At 41.4% G+C, this 23,285-nt stretch overlaps 1 protein-coding gene across 4 annotated transcripts; it reads left to right on the top strand.

The window, feature by feature from the left end:
• Positions 1 to 9,209: 9,209 nt before the first annotated feature.
• Positions 9,210 to 17,880, top strand: LOC148843139 (uncharacterized). Of its 4 annotated transcripts, none has more exons than XM_088958183.1 (7): positions 9,218 to 9,546; positions 10,179 to 10,324; positions 10,796 to 11,773; positions 11,931 to 12,104; positions 15,971 to 16,113; positions 17,339 to 17,449; positions 17,571 to 17,880. In XM_088958183.1, the coding sequence occupies exons 3-7, from the start codon at positions 10,796 to 10,798 to the stop codon at positions 17,665 to 17,667; spliced, it is 1,503 nt and encodes a 500-aa protein (XP_088814309.1). In that variant the 5' UTR covers positions 9,218 to 9,546; positions 10,179 to 10,324; the 3' UTR covers positions 17,668 to 17,880. The 4 variants fall into 4 exon arrangements, with proteins under 4 accessions (XP_088814308.1, XP_088814309.1, XP_088814310.1 ...); XM_088958184.1 differs by having other exon boundaries at positions 9,270 to 9,743; XM_088958182.1 differs by lacking the exon at positions 10,179 to 10,324 and having other exon boundaries at positions 9,210 to 9,546.
• The last annotated feature ends 5,405 nt before the right edge of the window (positions 17,881 to 23,285 follow it).

Consider the following 23,285-nt stretch of genomic DNA (forward strand, 5'->3'; position numbering starts at 1 on the left):
TGGCAGGGGCCCAGTGGCGGTTATGCTCGATCTCACAAGAACGCCCCTATAAAAGCCCTCAGGGCAGAAGAGAAGCTTTTTCTAGAGACCTCTAATCTCTCGAGTATAGTGATAAAGTGTGACCTACACTCTTAGCTACCGACTCTTCTTTTCCTTCTTTCTTGCATTCTAACTTAAGCATTGGAGTATTCCCACCAGGTAAAATCCCCGGGAATCCTTCCTTTCATCTTCTCAAGTGTCGTCCGTTGCCAACAAGGAGCCGGTCAGCAGCCAACTAGGAGTGCCCGAATCATGCCGCATCATTTGGCACCGTCTGTGGGAAATGCTTCAAAAGGCCTTTCTCTCTAAACTTTCTCAGTTCTTATCTTCCTCGAAACAATCCAACGCTCATGGCTTCCTCTAGCAACGTCAGATGAAGCACAAAAATGGACAACTCCAGGGAACAACCCCAGCTTCCTACTCTCTGTATCGGACATTTCACCGTCCCCCTCTCTGTGGACGGAATCCCCAGTTTGAATGTGCCTCTCACAGTGGCACCTGTCGTCACCCTACTCCCTGTTACAGTTGGAGCGACATTCACCGAACCTTCGGTCGTGCCCCCAGCGGCCTGCTCAAACCAACTAGAGGACTTGATGCAGTGCATGCGGGCCATGCAGGCCCAAATGCAACAGTTCCAACAACTTCAGCTCTATCAACAACACGTACTGCACCAGGTCTCCCAATATCAGTATCAACAGCAGTTCCCCCAGTTGCCTCAACCTCAACTTCAGCAGCTGCAGTTCCTGCCTCGGCACCTAGCCTCACAGCAAGCTAAGTCTCGCTGCCAAGACGAGCGCCCCTCAGGCCAAGCAGAGGTCCCCCAAAACCTCCCAAAAAACCAGGCCTCCTAGGATACATCGTTAACCGGTGCGGCATCGAGGCCAACCCAGATAAAGTTAAGGCCATTTTAGATATGAGACCACCCCGGAAGCTGAAGGAGGTTCAGAGGTTGAATGGTCGCATAGCCGCCTTGAGCCGCTTCATGTCTAAATCGGCGGACTGCTGTCTACCATTTTTTAAGGAAATTAAGAACAAAGGGTTCAAATGGACCCAAGATTGCCAGCTCACGTTCGACGAGCTCAAGAAATACCTTGCTAGTGTGTCGACCTTAACCTGGCCCGAGGAGGGTGATGTTTTAGAACTGTACCTCTCGACGAGCGACAAAGTGGTCAGTTCGGTACTAATAAAAGAAGTAGATCGGGTCCAATGACCCATCTGTTATGTTAGTAAAGTATTGCAGGGAGCAGAAATGAGATACTCCAAGATGGAAAAGCTAGCATACGCGCTGATAATCGCTGCTCAGAAGCTCCACCCGTAGTTCCAAGCTCATCTTGTTATTGTCCTCACCGACAAACCTCTGAGGCAGGTGTTGCTTAAGCCCGAGGTCTCTGGTCGATTGACAAAGTGGGCCATTGAGCTCAGTGAGTACGACCTCCAATACAAGCCGCGAACTGCCATTAAGGCCCAAGCCTTAGCAGATTTCATAGCCGAATGCAAATTCAGCTCCGAAGTTCCCAGGCCGGTTGAGCGCAAGGCTCCCACCTCGGGTGAGCCCGAAGCTCCCGGGTCGGTCGAGTCTGAACCTCGTAAGGTAGCAGCCAGTGTGGCACCTCTCTTAGCTCGACCAACCGCGAGCTGGGATGAGGAGACTTGGATCCTTTACGTAGATGGCTCCTCGAACCAATAGGGCAGCGGTGTTGGAATAGTTTTGCACGGCCCAAGCGGTACAAAACTGGAATACACGCTACGCTTTGAGTTTGCGGCATCTAACAATGAAGCAGAGTATGATGCGTTGATAGCTGGACTAGCCCTAGCCAGAGAAGTAAAAGCGAAGCACATAGTTATTTGCAGTGACTCCCAGCTTGTGGTTAACCAGGTCACCGACGAGTATGAAGCTCGCGAGCCAACCATGATTGCCTACTTGACCAAAGTTAGAGAGGCCCTGCTCGACTTCCAGTCACACTTCATCAGACAGATCCCTAGGTCGGAGAACATTGAGGCCGACTACCTGTCCAAGTTAGCCAGCACTAGCGACATCACCATGAGAACCGTGTACATAGAGGACCTGTCTCGACCTAGCATTCTAGGGGGGGCAGAGGAGGTCGCTCCCGTCATCCAAGCTGAGTCGAGCTGGATTGACCCGCTTGCGAGCTTCTTGCTACACGGGACCCTCCCTACAGATCGCAATGTAGCCAGAAGGGTGCAGCGCTAGGTAGCCAAATGCGTCATTATAGACGAGCGTTTGTACAAGAAATCCTATACGCTCCCCTATCTGCGTTGCTTGTGGCCTACCGAAGCTGAACTCGTACTCCGTGACACTCATGAGGGGTTGTGCGGTGGGCACTTGGGGGGCAGAGCTCTTGCCCAGAAAGCGCTTCGACAAGGGTATTATTGGCCAATAATGAAGGCAGATGCCATTGAACTCGTTAGAAAATGCGACAAATGTTAGAGACATGCCAATATCCACCACCAACCCACTGTCGACCTCAAGTATCTCACCAGTTTGTGGCCCTTTGCACAATGGGGCATCGATCTATTCGGGCCATTCCTGCAAGCAATGAGTGGAAGGAAGTTCTTATTGGTAGCAGTGGACTATTTTACCAAGTGGGTAGAAGCCGAACCCCTCGTAACAATAACAACCCGAAATGTCCAAAACTTCATTTGGAAAAACATCGTATGCCACTTCGGATTACCTCGAGTATTGATTTCCGACAACGACAAACAGTTTGAAGACATCAAATTCCAAGACTGATGCCAAGACATGAGAATCCGATAGAACTTTACTTTCGTCGCACACCCTAAGGCAAACGGTCAAGCAGAAGTAACGAACCGAGCCATCCTCCGCGGATTAAAGGCACGGTTGGACCGAGCTAAAGAATTGTGGGCAGATGAACTACCCAGTGTTCTATGGGCATACCGGACCACGGAGAAGGCCGCTACATGAGAAATACCCTTCAATCTCACCTACGACACCGAAGCAGTAATCCCTGCAGAGATTGAAGTGCCTACGCTGCGACTAGAAGCATACAATGATCAAACGAACAAAGATGAGCTACGCACCAACCTCGATCTACTCGATGAAGTAAGGGACCTCGCTTACATTAGGACCACAGCCTACCAATAGAGAGTAGCCCAATACTATAACGTCAGGGTCAAGAGGCGGAACCTCCGCGTCGGTGACCTGGTCCTTTGTAAAGTTATGGTACCCGAGCCCGGCGCCGGCAAGCTCGGGTTCAACTGGGAAGGTCCCTACCGAGTGAAGCGAGTGCTCAGGGAAGGAACGTACGAGCTCAATACCCTCGAAGGGAAACAAGTACCTTAGGCATGGAATATTGTCAACTTAAGACAATACTATCTATAGCAATCGAGTAGGCATGAGCCGCTTCCAAAGCCCAAGGGCATAAATGCCGACTAACATGACCTCGACACATTAAGACCCGGTCGCCTTTGAGGCATGGGCAAACATCAAAAATATACTGTAGGCCGCTCTCAAAGCCTAGGGGCCAAAATGCCGAGCTATCAAGACCTCGGCGCTATAAGACCCAGTCGCCTCCATGGCATGGGCAAATTTTAAGGGCAGACTATAAATCACCCCCTGAGCCTAAGGGTTAAAACACCTAGCTAACAAAGACCTCAGCATCAAGAAAGACTTGGCCACTTCAGTGGTGAAGGCAAAGTATGAAATATCAAAGGCGTAAGCAGCTCGGGTTTAAACCTTACGAAGCATAGCTCGTCTCAATACGTTGGTTGAACTGAGGAATAACCAACCAATGCATAGTTCAGGCATACATGGTAATCATTTCGCGGTATACCATAGAGATGCCTTAAACATTAAAGGATGGATTGGGATAACGACTACCGAAAAGTCCTACTTCGGGCATGTAGCTCTAAGAGCTCAAATGATGAGATTGCTTTAGCAAAAATAAAGGGAGTTCATCATACTCAGAAGAAGGAAAGAACTTTCATTGTCACCTTAAAAAAAAAGAGAAATAAAATAAAGAAGAAAAATAACAAGTGCGGCAGCCGAGCTAAACAGCTCGGGAAAAGTTTGACTATCACAGGGCCCAACCGCACAACCAAAAGACTTGTGAAAGACCGGGTTTATGGCACCTAGAAGCCACCAGAAGCCCAGAGAAACGCTGCCTCAAGGATCCGCCTCCTCATCCTCTAGAGAGTCAGACTCCCCTTCCTCCGCTTGGTCCACCATCTCAGGAGACAAACCCTTCATAGTAATGCCGTCGAGGTTGAGTCCGGAGAACTTCTTCCGAACCTGCCACCGACAAAGCTTAAACCCCGAGCGGTACGAACCCGAACCGTACTCTGCCTGGAGGTCCTGAAATTCCTGGGAGTCTTTAAAATCCCAGATCGCTTTCTCTCGCTCAGCCTCCACCATCTGATCAATGTTTCGAGTCCGATTTAGAAGAGTGGACTCCAAGTCCCGCATCTACTGCCTAAGGAGCTCCCTCTCCACCGCCATCCTCGACGATTCCTCCCTGTAACGTGTGCTCTCTTCAGAAAGCCGGGCAATTTGAGCCTCCTGGTTGTGGACGAGCAACTCTTGAGACTCGCTCCCCTTGCGGGTGTGATGGAGCTCGCCCCAGATCTAGTCTAGCTCGCCCTGGAGCTTCTGGTTGGCAGCCTGCTGGTCGAGGGCGTCGACGCGATGGATGCGCGTCTGGAGAGCCATGACATGGATGGCAGAATTCACCTATCAACGGAAAAGAAGATCAGAAGGCAGCGGAAAAGGGCAAAAAAAAAGGAAAAAGTTCACTTACCACCATGCAATGGGCAGAGGCGAACGCGGAGAGGTCCTCGGGCTCCATGTTTCCCCACTAGGTGATCTCATCATTAGTGATCGCCTTATGGCTCATCCGACGAGCCACCAGATAATCATTTACCCCTTCCCAGTTTCCCATTGGAACTGGGGGTAGGGACGAGGCTTAAGGGGATTATAGGGAGCCTCCCCCGCCGGCTGAGGGAGCTTGTTTCCCCCAGGGTTAACCCCACTAGCCCCCTCAGGTGGGGGCATCGGAACCTCGGGAGGAGGAGAGGGTAGAACCGGCTCGGCAGACCCGAACTCAGTACTTCCCGAGGGGGGGTCCGGTCAGGGCGCGTCCTCTTCGCATGGCACCTCTGGTTGCCCGAGAGAAGGTGGCGTGAATCAGCACTGGACATGATGGCTGTCAAAAGACCACAAAATATTAGTCCGACAAGAAAAAAATACATGTGTACACAATATTGTCACAAGGCACCACGCGACCTAAAAGGCTGACCTACCTGGGCTTAAGCTTGCCTGCATGAGCTTCTCCTCGGTCAAGTAGTCTGAGCAAAGGAAGCCTATCGACGCCCAGGACAGCATCGTTTTCTGACTTTCACGGTCCAACTCGGCCTAGGGTCCTGGATGGCGCCCCTCCAAGTAGTGGGGAAGGGCCACCCCTCGGGGTTACGGACCACAAAGTAATCTTGCTTCCAGGCGGGAATCTTATTCGACAGCTCGTACAAGAGCTTATAGCCACAACGGGGAGAGAGGTAATAAAAGCGCCTCTCCGGAAGAACCCCAGACACAACGTTCTTTATACAAAGGATAGAGACAAAAATATCAAGGTCCAAAGGAAGACAGTACTCGTAACACAGGGATATAGTCCCAACCATGTTTCGAATGGCGTTGGGACGAAGCTGGTCAATGGTGACGTTGAAGTGATTTAACACCTCCATTATCAAGGGGTGCAGGGGGAGACACAAGCCAGTCTCGAGTTGTTCCTGAAAGATTACTATGTCATTGGGACCATGCTCCCAAGGGAAATTGCCAGTAGGGAGGTTGTAAACTAGGTCCCCAGGGAGGCAAAAGTAGCGGATCAGAGACCTGAGTCTCTCTGCTATCCTTAAGGAAAGGCCAAAGGTTTCAGGCTCCCTCCCCTTAGAAGTAGACACCATATCATCAGAGGCCTCCCAAGCCTCTGAGATCTGCTCCCAAGCTCCCCCCGAGCTCGAGGGAGCATCATCATCCTGACTATCGCCCCTGTGATAGGTATGGTATGGGTACCCAGACATGGTTGGCAGCGATTGGGACTCACCAGAGTAGACGAAATGGAGTAGACTGAGGAACTCGGGTAGACTAGGTGAAGTGCGCAACCTCAGAATCCAAAGACAGCAAGATGGCGTGGGAGAAAATAGGGCCAGAGGAGGCCCCCTATTTATAGTTTCACTCTTTCAAATTGACGGCTCGGATCAAAGCAGATCCAACGGTCCGCGGGTGCTCTGACCGCACGCCTTCTGAAAACTGAAGGCGATTGGCGGCATGTCTTCCATAATTAAGGTAGTCACAACCACATGACATTCGGAGTTAAAGGCCACCTAGGCACGTTTTTGGAATTCAAAAAGTCAGGAAAGTCATAAAATCTCTTGTTTCCCACAAATGCATTTAATGAGGGTAGTCAATCAAGTTTGAATTTCGGTTAAATCAGTCCATCGCACTTCATAAACTCCTTGCGCTAAGGCGGTACTCTTAGCTCGAGGAGTGGGGGGCAATTGATGAAGGATGATTTGACCCAACCTATGAAACGATGACACGTAGACACTGACTCAGCATAAGCAACAACTTAGCATTGTGGCTCAGTACAACTAAGTTACGGGCCCATAAAGCAGCTTGCTACATTGTAGTGCGCAAAAGGAGGAGCTCGCCACAACACGAGCTCTGTGTTCCCCGAGCTACCTCTAAAGGGATATTCTGAGGCAACTTTAGATTGCGAGCTAAGAAAACTAGCTCACCCGAGCTCCCAAGTAGACAAGTCGTCCCGAGGACCAATTCTACTAAGGGTACTCTTGTATCCCGAGCTCGTTGCAAAGTAGCTCGCGAATGGGCCGCACGAGCATTCCTCAGCAAGCTTCTACTCGACAGGCCATACCGATTAGATTGTGCTGCGTCCCTTACTGACGGTGCAGTCCCTGTCCTTTCCACAATTTGCACCCATGTCTCTCAACAGGCGGAGGCGTGCTTGTCACTTTGGAGACGTGTCACTCACCCGGGCGAGGAGTATGTCACAACGGCCACCTGCGCAGCCCTGGCAGGTAACGGTTGTGGCAGGGGCCCAATGGTGGTTATGCCCGATCTCACAAGAACGCCCCTATAAAATCCCTCAGGGCAGAAGATAAGCTTCTTCTTGAGACCTCTAACCTCTCGAGTATAGTGATAAAGCGCGACCTACACTCTTAGCTACCGACTCTTCTTTTCCTTCTTTTTTGCATTATAACTTAAGCATCAGAGTATTCCCACCGGGTAAAATCCTCGGGAATCCTTCCTTTCATCTTCTCAGGTGTCATCCATTGTCAACAAGGAGCCGATCAGCAGCCAACTAGGAGTGCCCGGATCGTGCCGCATCAAACACAAAGAAGAAAATTGGCATTAGAATACTTCAAAAAACATAGAGACGTTATTTTAGATTGTAGATGAACGTTTGAAACTTTAAGTGACACACCCACTATTCGATTTTAGGTTGTTAAAGTGTGGCTAGCTGCTCTCCAATGCTTTGTTCAAAATGTGCAAATGGAGAAGACAATGGTTTCTCCATTCACAAGGGTAGTTTGGGTATTATGAAAAACATTTAGGGACTGGACCACCCAAAACTTTCGAATAAGCATTTGTTAAACAAGTGCTTAAAAAAGCAACATTGAACATGCTTATTTTTAAGTGTTTTTTTTCAAAAATAAGCACTTATACCTAACATATTTGCCAAACATGTATAAGTGCTTATTTTCCACTTAATGTGTGGTCCCATCACTTCTTTTAAGGACTTATAGAAATAAGTACTTAAAAGCAATGAAATCAAACATGGCATTAATGAAATTAGAATTTTTGGGGTACTTTAAGTAACTTTTTGAATTTTAGAGGTTTTTAAGAATTTATCAAATAGTTCAAGGATATTTCAAATAATTAATTTAAAACTTTTACAAGATGAAATCAGGCGCCCCACAAACACCCCACATCACCCTCCCAACCAGAAAATGTTTCCAATGCCTGCAGAGATGTGCATATGAGGAGCTTGTGGGACACCAATGTTATTACGGACTTTATCATTAAGCTAGTTTTATTGGAGATTGGCTTCCATAAGGGCAAGCTCATGCCTACAAATATCTCCCCATAAAATAAAACAATACTATTATAAGGGCTATTCGATCAGGCTTTGCCCTAAAAGAAATCAAATTCGTTTTATTGGTGATAATTTCAAACATCACCCTAATAGTTACTATTATTTCCATCCAATTTGGCTTCGATTAGGGCAAGTCCCATTCGGGCAGCTTTTTCTGTCTTGCATTGAGAATATTTCTGTAATTGAATGCTTTAAAAAAGGTTGTTAAAATGGTGTGGGCACAGATTTGCCCTGATAGAAGCCGATCTCATTTCCATCGGATTTTTAATCTTTCATGAAATGTACGGCTTGGCGCTAAAAGTAAACTCAAGGTAGCATATCTTAATTACATCAATTGATTGATTTCGAGGCACCGACGGTAGCATTACAACAAACTCGCTTAATACATAATAAGAAAAGACAACATCCTCCAATTAAGCAAGGATTAGGGCAATTTCACAGGAAATATTTTCAAAATGATTCTAAAATAAATATATAATTATAAAAATACTGAAACTCCTTCACGTGAGTCGAGCGAGTGCTTTACATCCGCTTCTTCCTTGAACTATGCTATTGACCTTTTTAAGCACTTGCGCAGAAGACGCTCCCCAACAAAGAATCACGTATGACGCAACATGCTTTTAAACTTTTCAGGTATGGTACCAAAGAGCAGATTTGAGATTTCATGTTCATTTTAAAGGAAAAAAAAGGACAAAATTAATAAATTACAATTGAGTCAACTGCGGAGAATCCCCGGTTACTGACGTGGCTTGTAATAGTCACGTGGAGGAACATAACCGCTTGTATTAAAAGCTTGTTCTCTTACGTGCCACCTGTAAAGTTTGCATCAATAGGAGGACGGCACATTAACGGGGACTGGAATGCGCGACACGTGGTAAGAGAGGGTTTCTTGCAAATTTGCAATTCAGGTCAACGGTTTTTGATTTGCCACGTGGCTATCCTTATGGCCATTCTGGACAATGGGTGACTCACTCACCCCGGCTGATGCTTTCATTTTCTTTATTTTTGTTCTTTTTTTTAATCGAAGATGCTTCCATTTTCCATTAGAATTTTAAAAGGAGACGGGGTCTAGGGTGGGTGCTTCTCCTCATATGTCATATCGTTCTCTTTCGCTGTAGTCAGCTTAGCTTACCATGTACTCCCACTCGCATATATAACAAGAGGGCCCTCTCTCTCTCTCTCTCTCTCTCTCTCTCTGCGAGTCTTTGTGTGTGCGTGTGTGTGAAGGATTTGGGGTGAGATGGGTTCGGGCAGCAGTCGTTTGGGCTCCCGCCTTTCTCGGTCGCGAGTAAACCGCTGGAAGACGAGAAGGCTCTCCTCGTTGATTTGCGGTGGCTCCTCTTCTCACGCTTCGGCTGAGGTGATGTTGTCAAGAACCGGAAATGGAAAATAAAGCATGCTTTGTTGGTCCAATTGTTCTAATCGATTTCTTGAGCTATGGAGCTCTTTCAGCTGCTTCGATTTTATTTATGTTGTTTTATAGATAAGATGTGAACCCTAACATCGGTTTCTTTATAGCCGGAGATCGAACGATTGATGTGGAAGATTGACAATCTTGTGGGTATAATTTGGGGATTGATTTCTGTTTATTTCATTAGGGTTTAATTAGTCGTTTATTTGAAGTTCAATTAATGGGCAACATTTGGTGGAATTTTATTTGTTTTTAAGAGTTTCAGGGTGAAATGGACGTGATTAGACACATTATATGCATTTCTTTTAGTAGATTCCACGGATTCGGATTAAAAATAATGTTTATTGCGAAACGGGTACAATTGGTCCTGTTATCCTGTAGACCCTGATTGTTAATCAGGTCTTCATGAACTCTGTCTTTCATTTCTTTAAATTTGGATTGGAATAATTGATTTTGAAGGCTTGAAGTTAAAAATCGTACATGATAAACTTTATCAGTAGAATCTATGTAACTATCAGTGGAGTTAGGAATTCGCTTTGTATTAGTAAAGCTCCCAACTTATTCTGACCTACGCTTGATAGGACTCAACTTTTAACTGTGGAATGGAGGAGTTGAAGCGAGTTTGGTACTGAATATAGGATGCTCCAGGTAGATATAGACAGGCTTGTCCTTGGGTGCTAATTACAGAGTCATATGTTTGGATCCTGGATGGTGTAGTTTTCTGAAGGTGATAATTGCTACATGCAAGCCCTTTTGTTTGTTTCAGTGTGGTTGTTTATCTGTTAACCATGCTTGGGCTTTTCAAAATTGTATTAGCAGCATTAGAAAATTCTATTCCTTGTTGATAAGAGTTTGCTGGTAAATAGTGGCCTCTCAGGAGAATTACTTGAGCGTATCTTTTAAACGTTTCTTGTACATCCAAGAAATGTTTGTATATTATTTGAGCATGGACTAATACTTGAAGTTCAAGTAGGAACTGGATCAGTTCATCTTTAAATGTTACTAGTTACAGTGTTATGGCCAGTTGTAGTACAGATTGATATTGAAGTGCTTTACTTTATGCAATGATCATCATTTTTTTTACTGGCAGTATTTTACTCTATCTGTGGTTTTCTGATATTAAAATCATTCTGTGCATGCTGATGCCACATGTAATTGAAAGTGAGATTTGACATATGCAGATGTTCTTTAACTGCAGATGGAAGATCATCCGGCTGAATTACTGTCTAGTTCTCAACAAGCTCATGATCTGGTTGCTATTAATGAAATCCAAAACTCAGGGATGGAATCCTCACCAATATTTGATTCAGTGTCCAAGTGTTCCAGCTCCAAGACTGAAGATGGAGCATCATCTGAAAGCAACAATAGTCCTGATGAGAATGCTTGTCTAGAATGCAGGTCAAGAAATGGTGAAAAATGTAAAAATACTAAGTACTACTCAAAGAGTAAGGAATTAGTTCCTTGTCAGGCAAATGCTGATACTGGTCCATTAGATGTGGCTAGTACCTCATTTAAAGGGCTGCAACCTATACATGCAGTCTCTATAAATCAAGAATCTAGCTTGGATTCGACTGTTGAGATTAATAATTCTACAAGTGAGAATTGTTCTGATCCAGAGAAGACATGTTCAAGTAGTTCCCCTCATCATGAACATGGTGATTCATTCGCAAATGTTACATCAGCCGTTGAAAATCGTATGGGTGAACCTTTGGGTGTCCAGAATTCTGATGCAGATTCTGCTCCTGTTCTTTCGGATTCACAAGTTACTTTGCGATCACTAGCAGATGATCCATCTCATGAGGCATCAGTCACAGGTTCAGGATTCGCCATGTCTGATAGGCATCAGGAAGGAATAATCGGAAGTGTACTTCATGTTGATGTGGTGAGTATCTCTTCCAACATCTTATCTAGTAGCTCTGGGGATATTAGTAACCGTGAGGCAAGACGAAACAGTAGAAGATTGTTTTGGGATGCATTTTCCAGACGCAGTTCTAGAAGACATATTGATTCCCCAACCATAGTTTTCTCAACTGAAGATGCTGACGATCTGGGATCTCCCGACAGATGGCTCCTTGACTTCAGTGGCGATCTTTTTGAAGATGGGTTTGGAGGTGAATCAGGATACCTAGGCAGAAGCCATGGAATTTATGAACGGCGATGGAACTCAGGATCTGAGGTGGTCCTCTCTCTCTCTCTCTTGTTGTCTTATATACCTTCCATTTTCCTTTTCTGTTTGGAAAATGCAATGGGTGAACAGAACTGTTATTGACATTCATTTGGCCTTTCTGTTCTCCTTTATTTTCATTAAATTTAATGCACATTTAACTTTTTAGATCTGGGAAAGACTTCGTGGTGGCTTTGATGAGAATGGCAGGCGAACAACTTTTTGTGCATCTGGACTACATCCTGATGGTACATGTTCATGTGGAAGTTTCTTAGTGGCTGAAGAGTCTGGTACTCGTGCAAGTATTTCACGAATAGTCATGCTAGCTGAAGCATTATTTGAGGTAGATCCCATTGAATTAAATGATTTGGTCTTTGGTGTGCTTTTTGGCTTTAGTAATTGTTTGATATTCTTTTCTTAATACTTTCATTTCAGAATTTTGTAACTTTCTAAAATGCAAGCATCAATTTTCTTTTATCACATGGAAATGCCATTGTGGTAGTTAATGAGACTTGTAAGCAGTCTGCTCTTAAGTTTCATTGCCTTTTGTGCCTTTGTGGCCGATTTTATCATTGAAGGGTTGGTTTTGTTTGCGGCATGGGTTTGTTGGTGAACTGCCTGCTTGTGAGTTTTATGACCTTGGCAGCATGTTTTTTCCCCCCACTAATAGTTGATTAAGGTTGTTGGTATGGGTTTGACAATGATGTTTTGAATGTCTTTTCTAAATCACAAGGATCTGAATAATGTGGTTTGGTGATTAGTAGTATTTATTAGGTGTAATAGGATACGAGTTTGAAACACATCAAAATGGAAGGGGAAAAAGAAGAGTATGGGTTTAAGTCTGGCAGTCCACTTCTACCTGATATTGATATCTGTGATGCAAATTAAGAGAATTCTTGTATTTTATCTAACATAACTGTGATGCAATAAAAAAGGGGAAAAAGTCTTCATGTGGTCACATGATATTGTAACATCTATTTGTTAAGTTCTCTCATTATTTATAGTAAAAGGACAAAAGCCATTAAGAGAAAAAGAGAACACAACCATCTAGATGAAGGGATTTAACGAAGGCAAATAGAAAACTAAGGACCAAATAAAACTTTGGTTACAACTCATCCCAGTACGATGCCTAAACCCAAAGATATCCATAGAATATCTTCTAAATCTTCTCCTCTCACTTATTTAAAATCTTGATGCACAAGAGCCCAATCAGCAATTATATGTGAGATGTCAGCAACTGGCTTTTCCGTTGATTGGTACTTGTCTTCACAAATTCAATCTATTTCTTTCCTTCCACACAATCCAGCAAACAACAAGAGCTATCAAATGCCAAATGATTTTTGCCTTTTTCCTATCTTAAGTCATAATGAGAAAATTTCTTTTGGCACCAGTAACAAATTTTTTGAACGTCAAAAATGTTGAAATCCAGAATGAAATCTGTCCATTGACAATTGATGAATGAACATCTGACATCTTGTTCTTGAATTTTACACATTTCACATATGCTTGGAAGCTGATAGACTTTTTCAAATGGTCTAGAGTTTAGAATGTTGTCTAGTGCCACTACTTGTGCAAATGCTTCAGTTCTAGGTATAATGGGATTTCCCCATATTCCGTAAGTTTCTGAGTCTGTTTCTTGTCCTCTTATGATGCCTTCATAATAGGACTTCATAGTAAAATTTATGTGAATACACTCCTTCCACCATCTTATGTCATCCTCAGTTGGATCATTGTTTGTTATTTCCAACCTAGAGAGCAACATAATACATTCTTCCTGTTCTCTATCCAACAATGGTCTTGTGAAAGCTGGAAACCAGACCACATATCCTTTCTTCTCAAAATATTAATTGAGTGTGATTTTTGATGCTTAACCTGTACAATCTGGGACATACGTTGCATAACTTTCCTAATCCACAGCACTTATCTTCCCAAAATCTCACCTAATCTACCTACTAAAAACTGTTTATCTTGTAAATCCTGCCTGAAACTTCATAATCCCTTTCCACATGGTAATCCCATGGGAAGCTGAAACTTCCATTGTATTCTATTGAATCTAGCAACCACATACTTGCACACCACCATCCTCCACAATGCATCTCTTTCAACACCAAATATTCGAAGACATTTTCATATAAGGCTCTATTCATTTCCTTAATCTACCTACTAAAAACTGTTTATCTTGTAAATCCTGCCTGAAACTTCATAATCCCTTTCCACATGGTAATCCCATGGGAAGCTGAAACTTCCATTATTCTATTGAATCTAGCAACCACATACTTGCACACCACCATCCTTCACAATGCATCTCTTTCAACACCAAATATTCGAAGACATTTTCCTATAAGGCTCTATTCATTTCCTTAATCTACCTACTAAAAACTGTTTATCTTGTAAATCTTGCCTGAAACTTCATAATCCCTTTCCACATGGTAATCCCATGGGAAGCTGAAACTTCCATTGTATTCTATTGAATCTAGCAACCACATACTTGCACACCACCATCCTCCACAATGCATCTCTTTTAACACCAAATATTCGAAGACATTTTCCTATAAGGCTCTATTCATTTCCTTAATCCTTATTCGTGAATCACCTACTTTTTGCAATTCTTCCCTCTACCCAGCCCTCTCATAAAAAGTCATTTTGAAATATCTCAAGCTCACAACCTTTGCCTTGACCTTTAATGGCACTCTTACTAAGAGTATTTCTGCCATTGAAGGAAAGATATCTGCATTTCCATGTCGCTAATCTATTCTCCACCCTATCTATCATTTCTTGCCACATAGAGAAAGCAAATACATTTTCTCCAATGGGAACACCCAGTTACCCAATATGTAAATGGAAAATTTCCTACTTAACACTCCATTTCCAGCATGCTAGAAATCCTCCATTTGATCATTCACTCCAATCATCACACTCTTGTAGAGATCAATATTTTAAAAAGCATGTAGGTGTATTGTGTATGCTTGGAGGCACGAAGCATTCAAAAAATGCCCTGAGGCGTATGCCTCAAACACCTTTGGTATGCCTGTTACACCTCATGCACCTAATCCATGCCTCAAGAAGAGAAAACTCCTCCACCTCCTATTGAGGAGGCTTATGCCTCCTTGAACGCAGGAGAAGACTCGCATTTTGAACTACACTTCACACCTCTGGGTGGTGGGGTGCCTTGTTAGGCCTTTGTGTTTTAAAACTTTGGTAGAGACTAACGTATTTTCTGATTGGTTGTGAAGATTAACCTTCAGCCTCAACATCCTTCCAAAGTTTTTAAGAATTTCCATGCTTCCTTCTCTTAATATTTCTTTCAGTGGTTATGATTCTCCCTAAATTCCTATTGAATAAATGCATTATTTGGTTTAATGGTAACAAAGAATTTGGTGCTTCAAGAAAACACTTCAATTTTCTTTATATGTAGTTGAACTTGCAGTCCAACTCAGTTCTCCACGAGTGATCTCACAGCATGTATCAGCCGCACATCAGGAACATCTCTTGTACTTGTATGTTATTATTCATGGGAGATGTTTTCAAATCCCAATACACAGTGGGATGTGGGCCATGTGGCTGTGAGGTCAGTGTGAGGAGTGTTCTGTGAGGAGCAGATCCCAATTCGTTCTCCACACCCTCGTTTATCTTCTGTTTTGGTGGTGGTGGTGGGGGATTGATTTAGAAGCTGATGCTTAGCACAGTGTCAGGTTGAGTTGAGGATCAGCAAGAGTTGCTTAACCTTAGTGCCTGCAGCCAATGACCCAGTAGTTGAGATGGTCACTCAGGAGGTGTCAGGTTGAGTTGAGGATCAGCAAGAGTTGCTTAACCTTAGTGCCTGCAGCCAATGACCCAGTAGTTGAGATGGTCACTCAGGAGGTGCAGGTTCATGCCTACAGAACTGCAGGCTCTCCATGGTATGGTCCAGGGGCTTCACATGCATCCTGCTCTGTTCCCTCTCCTGATTCCCCGTGATGTTTTTTTTTTTTTTTAAATTTTTTCCAGCCCAGTATTTCAAAGATTAATATGTTAGGAGGGGTTCTAATGTTTAAACATATAGTAGTTGCACCTTACCCCTAAGAATTTGGTTCTAATACAGATTTGTACAAGCTAATACAGCAATGTTCCTTTGAATTTATTTATTTCTGTATGAATAAAAGCTCCCTCCTAAAATATTCCATAGATTCTGATTGTTTTCATATTTTTGGTCTCTGATGTGATTTGCAGGTTTTGGATGAAATTCACCGCCAACCTGTGCCCCTTTCACTATCAATGGTCTCAGTCCCAGCTCCAGAATCTGTTGTTAATGCACTTCCTCTTAAGAGTCACAAGAAAGCTAACACAGCAGAGACTGGAGCTGATGTGGAACAGTAAGTTTGTTGGTATATTATGATTTTTGAAGTATTATGAGTCCATGGTTCCTTGTAGAAGAGACTACGGGTCCGTTTGGTTTGTAATCTGAACCGGAATTGGAACTGGAATGGAAAAATTGGAATCGGAATGGTCTATTCCCATGGTCTGTTTGGTTCAGACAAGAACCGGAATGGGAAGGAGGGAATGGCCATTCCCTCAAATGGGGGAATGCCATTCCACAGGTGGGAATGGGATTCCGATTCCGCCCAACCAAACAGTTGGAATTGGAATGAGCCATTCTGATTCTGATTCCAGACCCCTATTCCGGTAAACCAAACAGGACCTACAATATCAGTCTGAGGCAGGTTGACTCCAATATAGTGGGTAACTAATATGCATTTCCTTTTTAGTTAGGCTTGCACTTTTTGGTGGGTGGCATGTTAGTCCAGTTTGTTTCCTGCCAATTTGACTTTGATGCAAACTTGAAGAAAAAATCAACTGCTCTCGTGCATATTAGGCAAGTGTGTTTCTGCCAATTTGACTTTGGTGCAAACTTGAAGAAAAAATCAACTGCTGTCGTGCATATTGGGGTCAGTCTGCATTAGGCTCTTGAGTCTCTTCGTAATTTGGCTTGATTTTTTGGAGATTTGCTTCTTGGACCATTGTTGCATGGTTACACACTTGTGTTACAGATGGCCTGGCTTCTTGTTACTGGACTTTGCTCCTTATCGAGGTTGAGCAAGGGCTGTAAAATTGCCAGTTGTGGGAGAAAAGTGCTTGATGATGATCAAGTCAAGCTTTAGGTGCATGGAAAGCATGCTTTGAGATAATCACATATTGGGATTGTTTAGGCAAATGAGTTGTTTCAGACTTGCAGGGAGCACATTTAGTAGACTAGTTAATTAGCCCCTGAAGGGAAATTCTCTTGCGGCAGTAAAGGATGTATATCACTTGAAGTTGCAGGATTTTTATATATTGCCATTTGAGACCAAACCATAAAATGATACAAATGCTAGGAGACCCATCTTTATCTGGCTGAGGACAAGTCATCAGACATCTGTAGTTAAATAACTCCATGTGATTACTATCACAGTCACCATCATGTCGGAAAGGGTAACTTAGCTTTGCATGGGTTAGCTGACATGGTTCTTTTTTTTCTTTTTTCCCTTTTTATGAGTTCCGTAATTCTCACCTTACTGTTTTTGCTTACTTCAACCTGTAAATTAATGAAATGTGCTGCAGATGTTATATATGTCTGGCCGAATACGAGGAAGGGGATAAAATAAGAGTCCTTCCCTGCCATCACGAGTACCATATGCCATGCATTGATAAATGGCTCAAAGAGATACACGGGTACCATAACATTACCTTTCCCTGTTTCTGTTCACAATTATTTCGGTGTGTTCTTTGTTTGTTTTTGTGTGGGTCACAACAAGCTCATTGTTCCTGCCTGCCTGTTACTGGTGTTTAACAGGGTGTGCCCTCTCTGCCGTGGAGATGTTTGTGGGGGTGGGGGTGGGGGTGGCTTGGCGGAGGGCTCTGCTTCAAACCCACAGGTGTCTTCTATTTGAGGCAACTGTATACATATGTACACATCCTATGAGCAGTAGGTCATGTTTACTCTTAATATGTTGGACGCCATCTCTTCTCAAAAATAATTGAAGTGGCGTCTGTATTATGTAGTTACCCGGCAACTAGATGTTGTAGCATGTTTACCGCTATAATTTCTCAGCCTTGTAAATTTTACAAATCTTGCGTAGAATCTCCTACATTACACTGGCTCATTTTGTATGCCTGGATGCTTCCCTCTCTTTGTTACGTTCAATCCTCCGGGGTAGAGGCGTGGAGGAGCTCTATAATGCATTTATAAGGTAATACTGGCATCGTCTACTGACCCATTTGATTTGGATGCATGAGTTGAACCGTGAACAGATGGCCCAAGTGACGTCCACTGTCGGTTTGGTTTCAATTTATTCAAGTACGTTCGATGAGAGTACCGGGTTGACATGGATGAAGGGACTGGACTTTTGGTTTTTGCTCGGTTTGTGAATCCGCTGTTATTTTCCTTGACAGAAAAATGGCATATCTATGATACCCGAATGGTATGGTACCTGACAAGTTTTAACCAATCAGAAACACGTAAGAATGAATGACAGTTGATTAGGCCCTGTTTTGGCATCAATTTTAGAAGATTTTCAGAATTCATTTTTTTTTTCTGAAAGAAACAAATTCTGAGAATTTTCCAAAATAAAAAAAAACGTGAGGCTGTTTGGCACTACCTTCTCTTCTTCTTTCCTATGTATTTCTGCACTCAAATGAGGAACACACGATACTACTTTGACTACTTGTTCGATGGGAAAAGTCATTGAAATACCAAGACCATGAATTTGAAAACTTTGCCCATGATGGATTCAAGCAAGGTTCAAAATACCGATACAGCTCGGTATACTGTCTGGGCGGGCATATTGGACTGTATTGAGGCTTGCTTCCCTATTTTTTTTAGTTATTTTTTGAACCTGTCTCAGAGGTTGGTTTAAGGCCTATTTACCCCCTGAACCAGGTTAAACTTCAAAACACCCCCTATACAGACATATCGGGCCCTATCAAAATTTTGAACCTTGGATCCAAGTTCTTATGCTTAGGAAAAAAAAAAGAATAAATACAAAAACCTCCACTGAAATTCTGCCAATCATAAAAACCTCCCTTTAGATTTTACTTTAACAAAAACCTCTCTTAATCTTTTGAAAAACTCTACACATACTTCCCTTCCATCACTTATCCAGATGGAAAACTTTCAATCGATGCATTAAATTTTACAAAATATCCATTCTACCCTTTGAATTTTAACTTGAAATAACCCTTTTGTTGTCTTCTTTCTATTTTCAATCTCCTATCGTGAAACTCCATCGAGTTACGGAGAGACGTAGCATTCAGCCACCATAGACTCTTTCTTCCCTAAAACTTCCTTCGGTCAAGTATAAATAAATTTTCTATACTGAATATAGAGGATGTGAGCTCTATTTTTCCCTTCAGAAAAACCCTTAATCATTGTTTTTGTTAAATTTTCTGTACTGAATGTAGAGGATGCGTGCTCTATTATTTTTATCAGAAAAGCCCTTAATCGTTGTTTCAGTTGTATCCATTGGGGGTGGGTGATTAGTAGACTCCAGAAATACTTGCAAATCAACGCAACTTATTCAAACCTTGATTCCTCCACGGCTACAAATTTCATCCTTTCTCAAGCTAAAGCCCTAGCACTAGAATATTCGGACCTTGCTTTCAATTATGTTGAACTCACACACTAATGTTACTCCCATTGAGCTTCAGAAATGGAACCACCTCCCTTTCAATGCCCACCTCGACCAAGTTGATGCTAGAGGATTATAGGATGTGAAATGTGTTGGCATGTAGTAGCTTGAGGCCATCCTCACATCCGGTGAGGACCATTTACTTACCTTTTATCCCTGATGAGGAAACCAGAGGTCATGATTCTTGCCAAGTGAATTTCTTTTATTAAAGCAGATATGCCAAGTGTATTTCATTCTTTTTCCTCTTCTTTTGATTGATATTAATTGAAATATTCAACTGCACTAGTTATCTTTGATTTTTTTAGAAGGTAAAATTTTATGGCACCAATCATCATTATTGATCATCTTGACGGGACCGGGTGAGCAATTCTTCCTCAACCATAAATGAGTAACGGATTTCTACCAAAAAACAAGAAAAGAAGAGAAAAGAAAAAGAAAATACAGACCAGGATATAACGCAAAAATCCACATAGCCATCGGGAAATTATCCTAAAACATACAAAATAAGGGATTCTAACCATATGAAAGTTGAAGCATTCACATCTTTCTGATATAATAGTTACAAATCAAAGAACTTCACTTGGTTCATTCTATGGCTAATCTCTGCGAAGGTCCTTCCGAAAGCTACTTTGTCGTTGGTGGTGGTGACAGCAAAGTCTCCAAGAAATCACGCCAATGACACTGTGGCACTAGAGATGTGGATGAAGAGAGATATCATAGGAAAAATATTTTTGAGCGCTCACGCTCTAAATCTTGGCCAGAGTTGCGGAGAGATGCCAATGGAAAGGCAAGAGCAGCTTTCAATAGGAAAGTCTTCTTTAGTAACAGTAACATGTATTTTATTTCAGTACTCGGGCATTTGATTTCAGTTCCCATTTTACAAAAGGGTAAACGGGTATTTTGTCTCGTTAACAGAAGGGAGGTTTTTGTTGATTTTTTTTTTTAAATTGAGGGGAGGATTTTGTCAAAGTGAAGCTAAAGCAAGGTTTTTATGATTGTCAGAAACTTTAGGGGAGGTTTTTGTATTTTGCTCCAAGGAAAAACAAAAAGGCAAAATTGTTAAAGTACTCCTAAGGTTTAGGAAATTGACCAATTCTACTCTTACTATTTACATATTATCTTAAAGTACCTTAAAGTTTTTTTTTGGCAATTGTTATCATCATTAAATCTTAATAGAAATGATGAAATATCACTTTTACCCTTTTATTAAATCTTGTTTCAAAAAGTATTTGCGATCTATGAAGAGGAGGAACTCCATTACCTACAACGGTTACTGTTGCAAATTCCGACCATGAAGAGGAGGAACTCCACACAGCAGCAGCAGCTCATGGATGTATGTGGGCATCCATTTTCTTTCCCATTCTTTTGTTTCTTCAGATTTCACACAACTTCTACTTGTTTCATGTATCATGATCTTACATTGTGCTTGTGATTGAGATTTGTTTAACACCACTTTTATCAGCTTGTGCTTGAAATTTGTTTTTAAGGCTCAGTTTGGAAGCAGTACAAATGCAAATATGTACAACGCAAATACATACAAAATAATACAAAATATAAGGTTTTGCATTCTACATATTTGCATTTGTATTCTTTCAAAGGCTCAGTTTGGAAAGAGCACAAATACAAATATGTATAGTGCAAAACCTTGAATTTTATATTATTTTATATGTTTTTGCAATGTATATCTTTGTATTCATATTCCTTCCAAACTGAGCTAAGGGCCATTTGATAATAGCTGAAGTTGTTAAACTATCAAATAATAATAAAATTTTAAAGGATGTAGTGATCTACCCAACTTCCATTTCATCCATTAAGGCTCAGTTTGAAAGGAATACAAATGCAAATACGTAAAGTGCAAAATTTTATATTTTGCATTATTTTGTATGTATTTACACAGTACATATTTGCATTTGTACTCTTTCCAAACTCAGCCTATAATTAAGCTTTTTGGTTTAGCATCCTCACTGTTATCAAACAATCCCATTTTGCGTTTGACTGAGTTGTACTTTTACCCGCTGTGGAATTTGCAATTTTTGTCCCATTTGTAGTTGGCATTCATGCAATTCAAAATTTTCTTCCAATAAGTGATGCAAAATTTGCACTACCTCCTTTGATTTGATTCTCTCATATAAAGTTGGGGTTTCACTCGTACCAAAGTAACAACCTTTCTGTTACCTTCGCTTGGGGATTATATCATTTTTTACTTTCCATTTAAGCAAAGCAAAAGGAAACTTACTGAGCAAAATGGTGTCATTTTCCTAATAGCTTCAATAGAGATGTGGTGTCAATTCTGGTTTGTATCCCTTTCAACAGTCTACAAGACCACAAGTATATGTATGTTGCTTGCAGTCTCTCGATGTGGATTTGTCATGGAGATTCGAAGAACCAATTGTGTTCTATATTAACTACATGTTCAGTTGGTGTTAAGGGTGTCAATGGACTGGTTTTGGATGGGACTCCCTCCAATTAAAATCAATTTGGACGAATTTGATGAACCAACAAGATATATTGGATTTGGCTAATTTAGTCCAAAATATTTATTAGATTGGATTGGACCTGGTCTGTTCATAATAAATTTATATTGAATTGAGTTGGATTAAGCCAATATCTTATCCATTGATAAAGATAAGAATACAGGTGCCAATGGACCAGGGTTGGGTTGAAACCAATCTAAACCAAAACGAATTCGAACAGATTGGATGGTCCAGACATTCAATTGGACCAGTCCAAAATATTCATTGGATTGGATTGGACCTGGTCCATTTATAATGAATTCACATTGGACTGGATCGGATTGGACCAAATCCAATCCAATTGACACCCCTAGTTGGTTGTGTCATGGCTCTGATCCACCCAATCCCACATTTTCTGGTGAATTATATCTGAAGCAAGCACTGCGATAGCTATGGATGTTGAATTACACGGTGGTCTCCTAGGTTTATTTTCCTGCCCATCTTTCAGTTCTTTTTATTTTCACCCAAGGTTTTAAAAGACTAAAGGTGGAGACAAGGCAGTTGGGTGCTAAAGAAAAGAAGTGAGGTGTAAGCCTCGAAATATAAATATAATTTTTATTATTTTTTAAGTATATAAATACAATGTGTGTATACACACAATTTATTTCATTTTATAGCCAACTTATATGTTTTCTTTTTATTATATACATATTCTTTTTATTATGAGATTTAGTTGAGCGCTAAAGAAGCTAGGTGTAAACCTCAAAGTATAAATATGGTTTTTTATTTTTAAGTATATAAATATAATGTGTGTATACACACACAATTTATTTCATTTCATATCCAACTTATATATTTTCTTTTTATTATATACATATTCTTTTTAATATGAGATTTATGTTTTTTAAAATTTTATTTTCTATTTTGTTTTACGTTCATAGCTTTGTTTATCTAAATTAGTTAGTATTACATACATACTAAAACTATTTGTAATATTTTATGCATTAAGGGTACAATTTATTTATTTTTATAGCAATTTTTATGTTTATATTCTTTTTTTGTGTTAAAATTGATCATATATTTTATGGTGCAATACTTTGCCTAAATAAAATTAATCATATGTTTTAATTTCCTTATATATTTTTTCTTTCGTAGTTAATTTATATTATTTAGTTTTTATTAAATCATGTTCTTTTAAATTTGATACCTTTCTTTAAATTTTATTTTACATTTATAACCATTTTTTCTAAATAAAAATGGCTCTACTTAATTTACAGATATTTTAAAACTTTATTAATGTGATACCTAATTTTGTATATGTATATATTTATCTTTTATTAAATATATTATTTTCTTTCTTTCTTTTCAGTTCAGTTCAGCCACTTGTAACTATAAACACCCCATAGAAAAGGTATAAAATAGGGTAGA

Source organism: Nelumbo lutea, chromosome 8 (assembly GCF_056320005.1).
Source record: "Nelumbo lutea isolate HS-2025 chromosome 8, American lotus-T2T, whole genome shotgun sequence".
NCBI classification, from domain to species: domain Eukaryota; kingdom Viridiplantae; phylum Streptophyta; class Magnoliopsida; order Proteales; family Nelumbonaceae; genus Nelumbo; species Nelumbo lutea.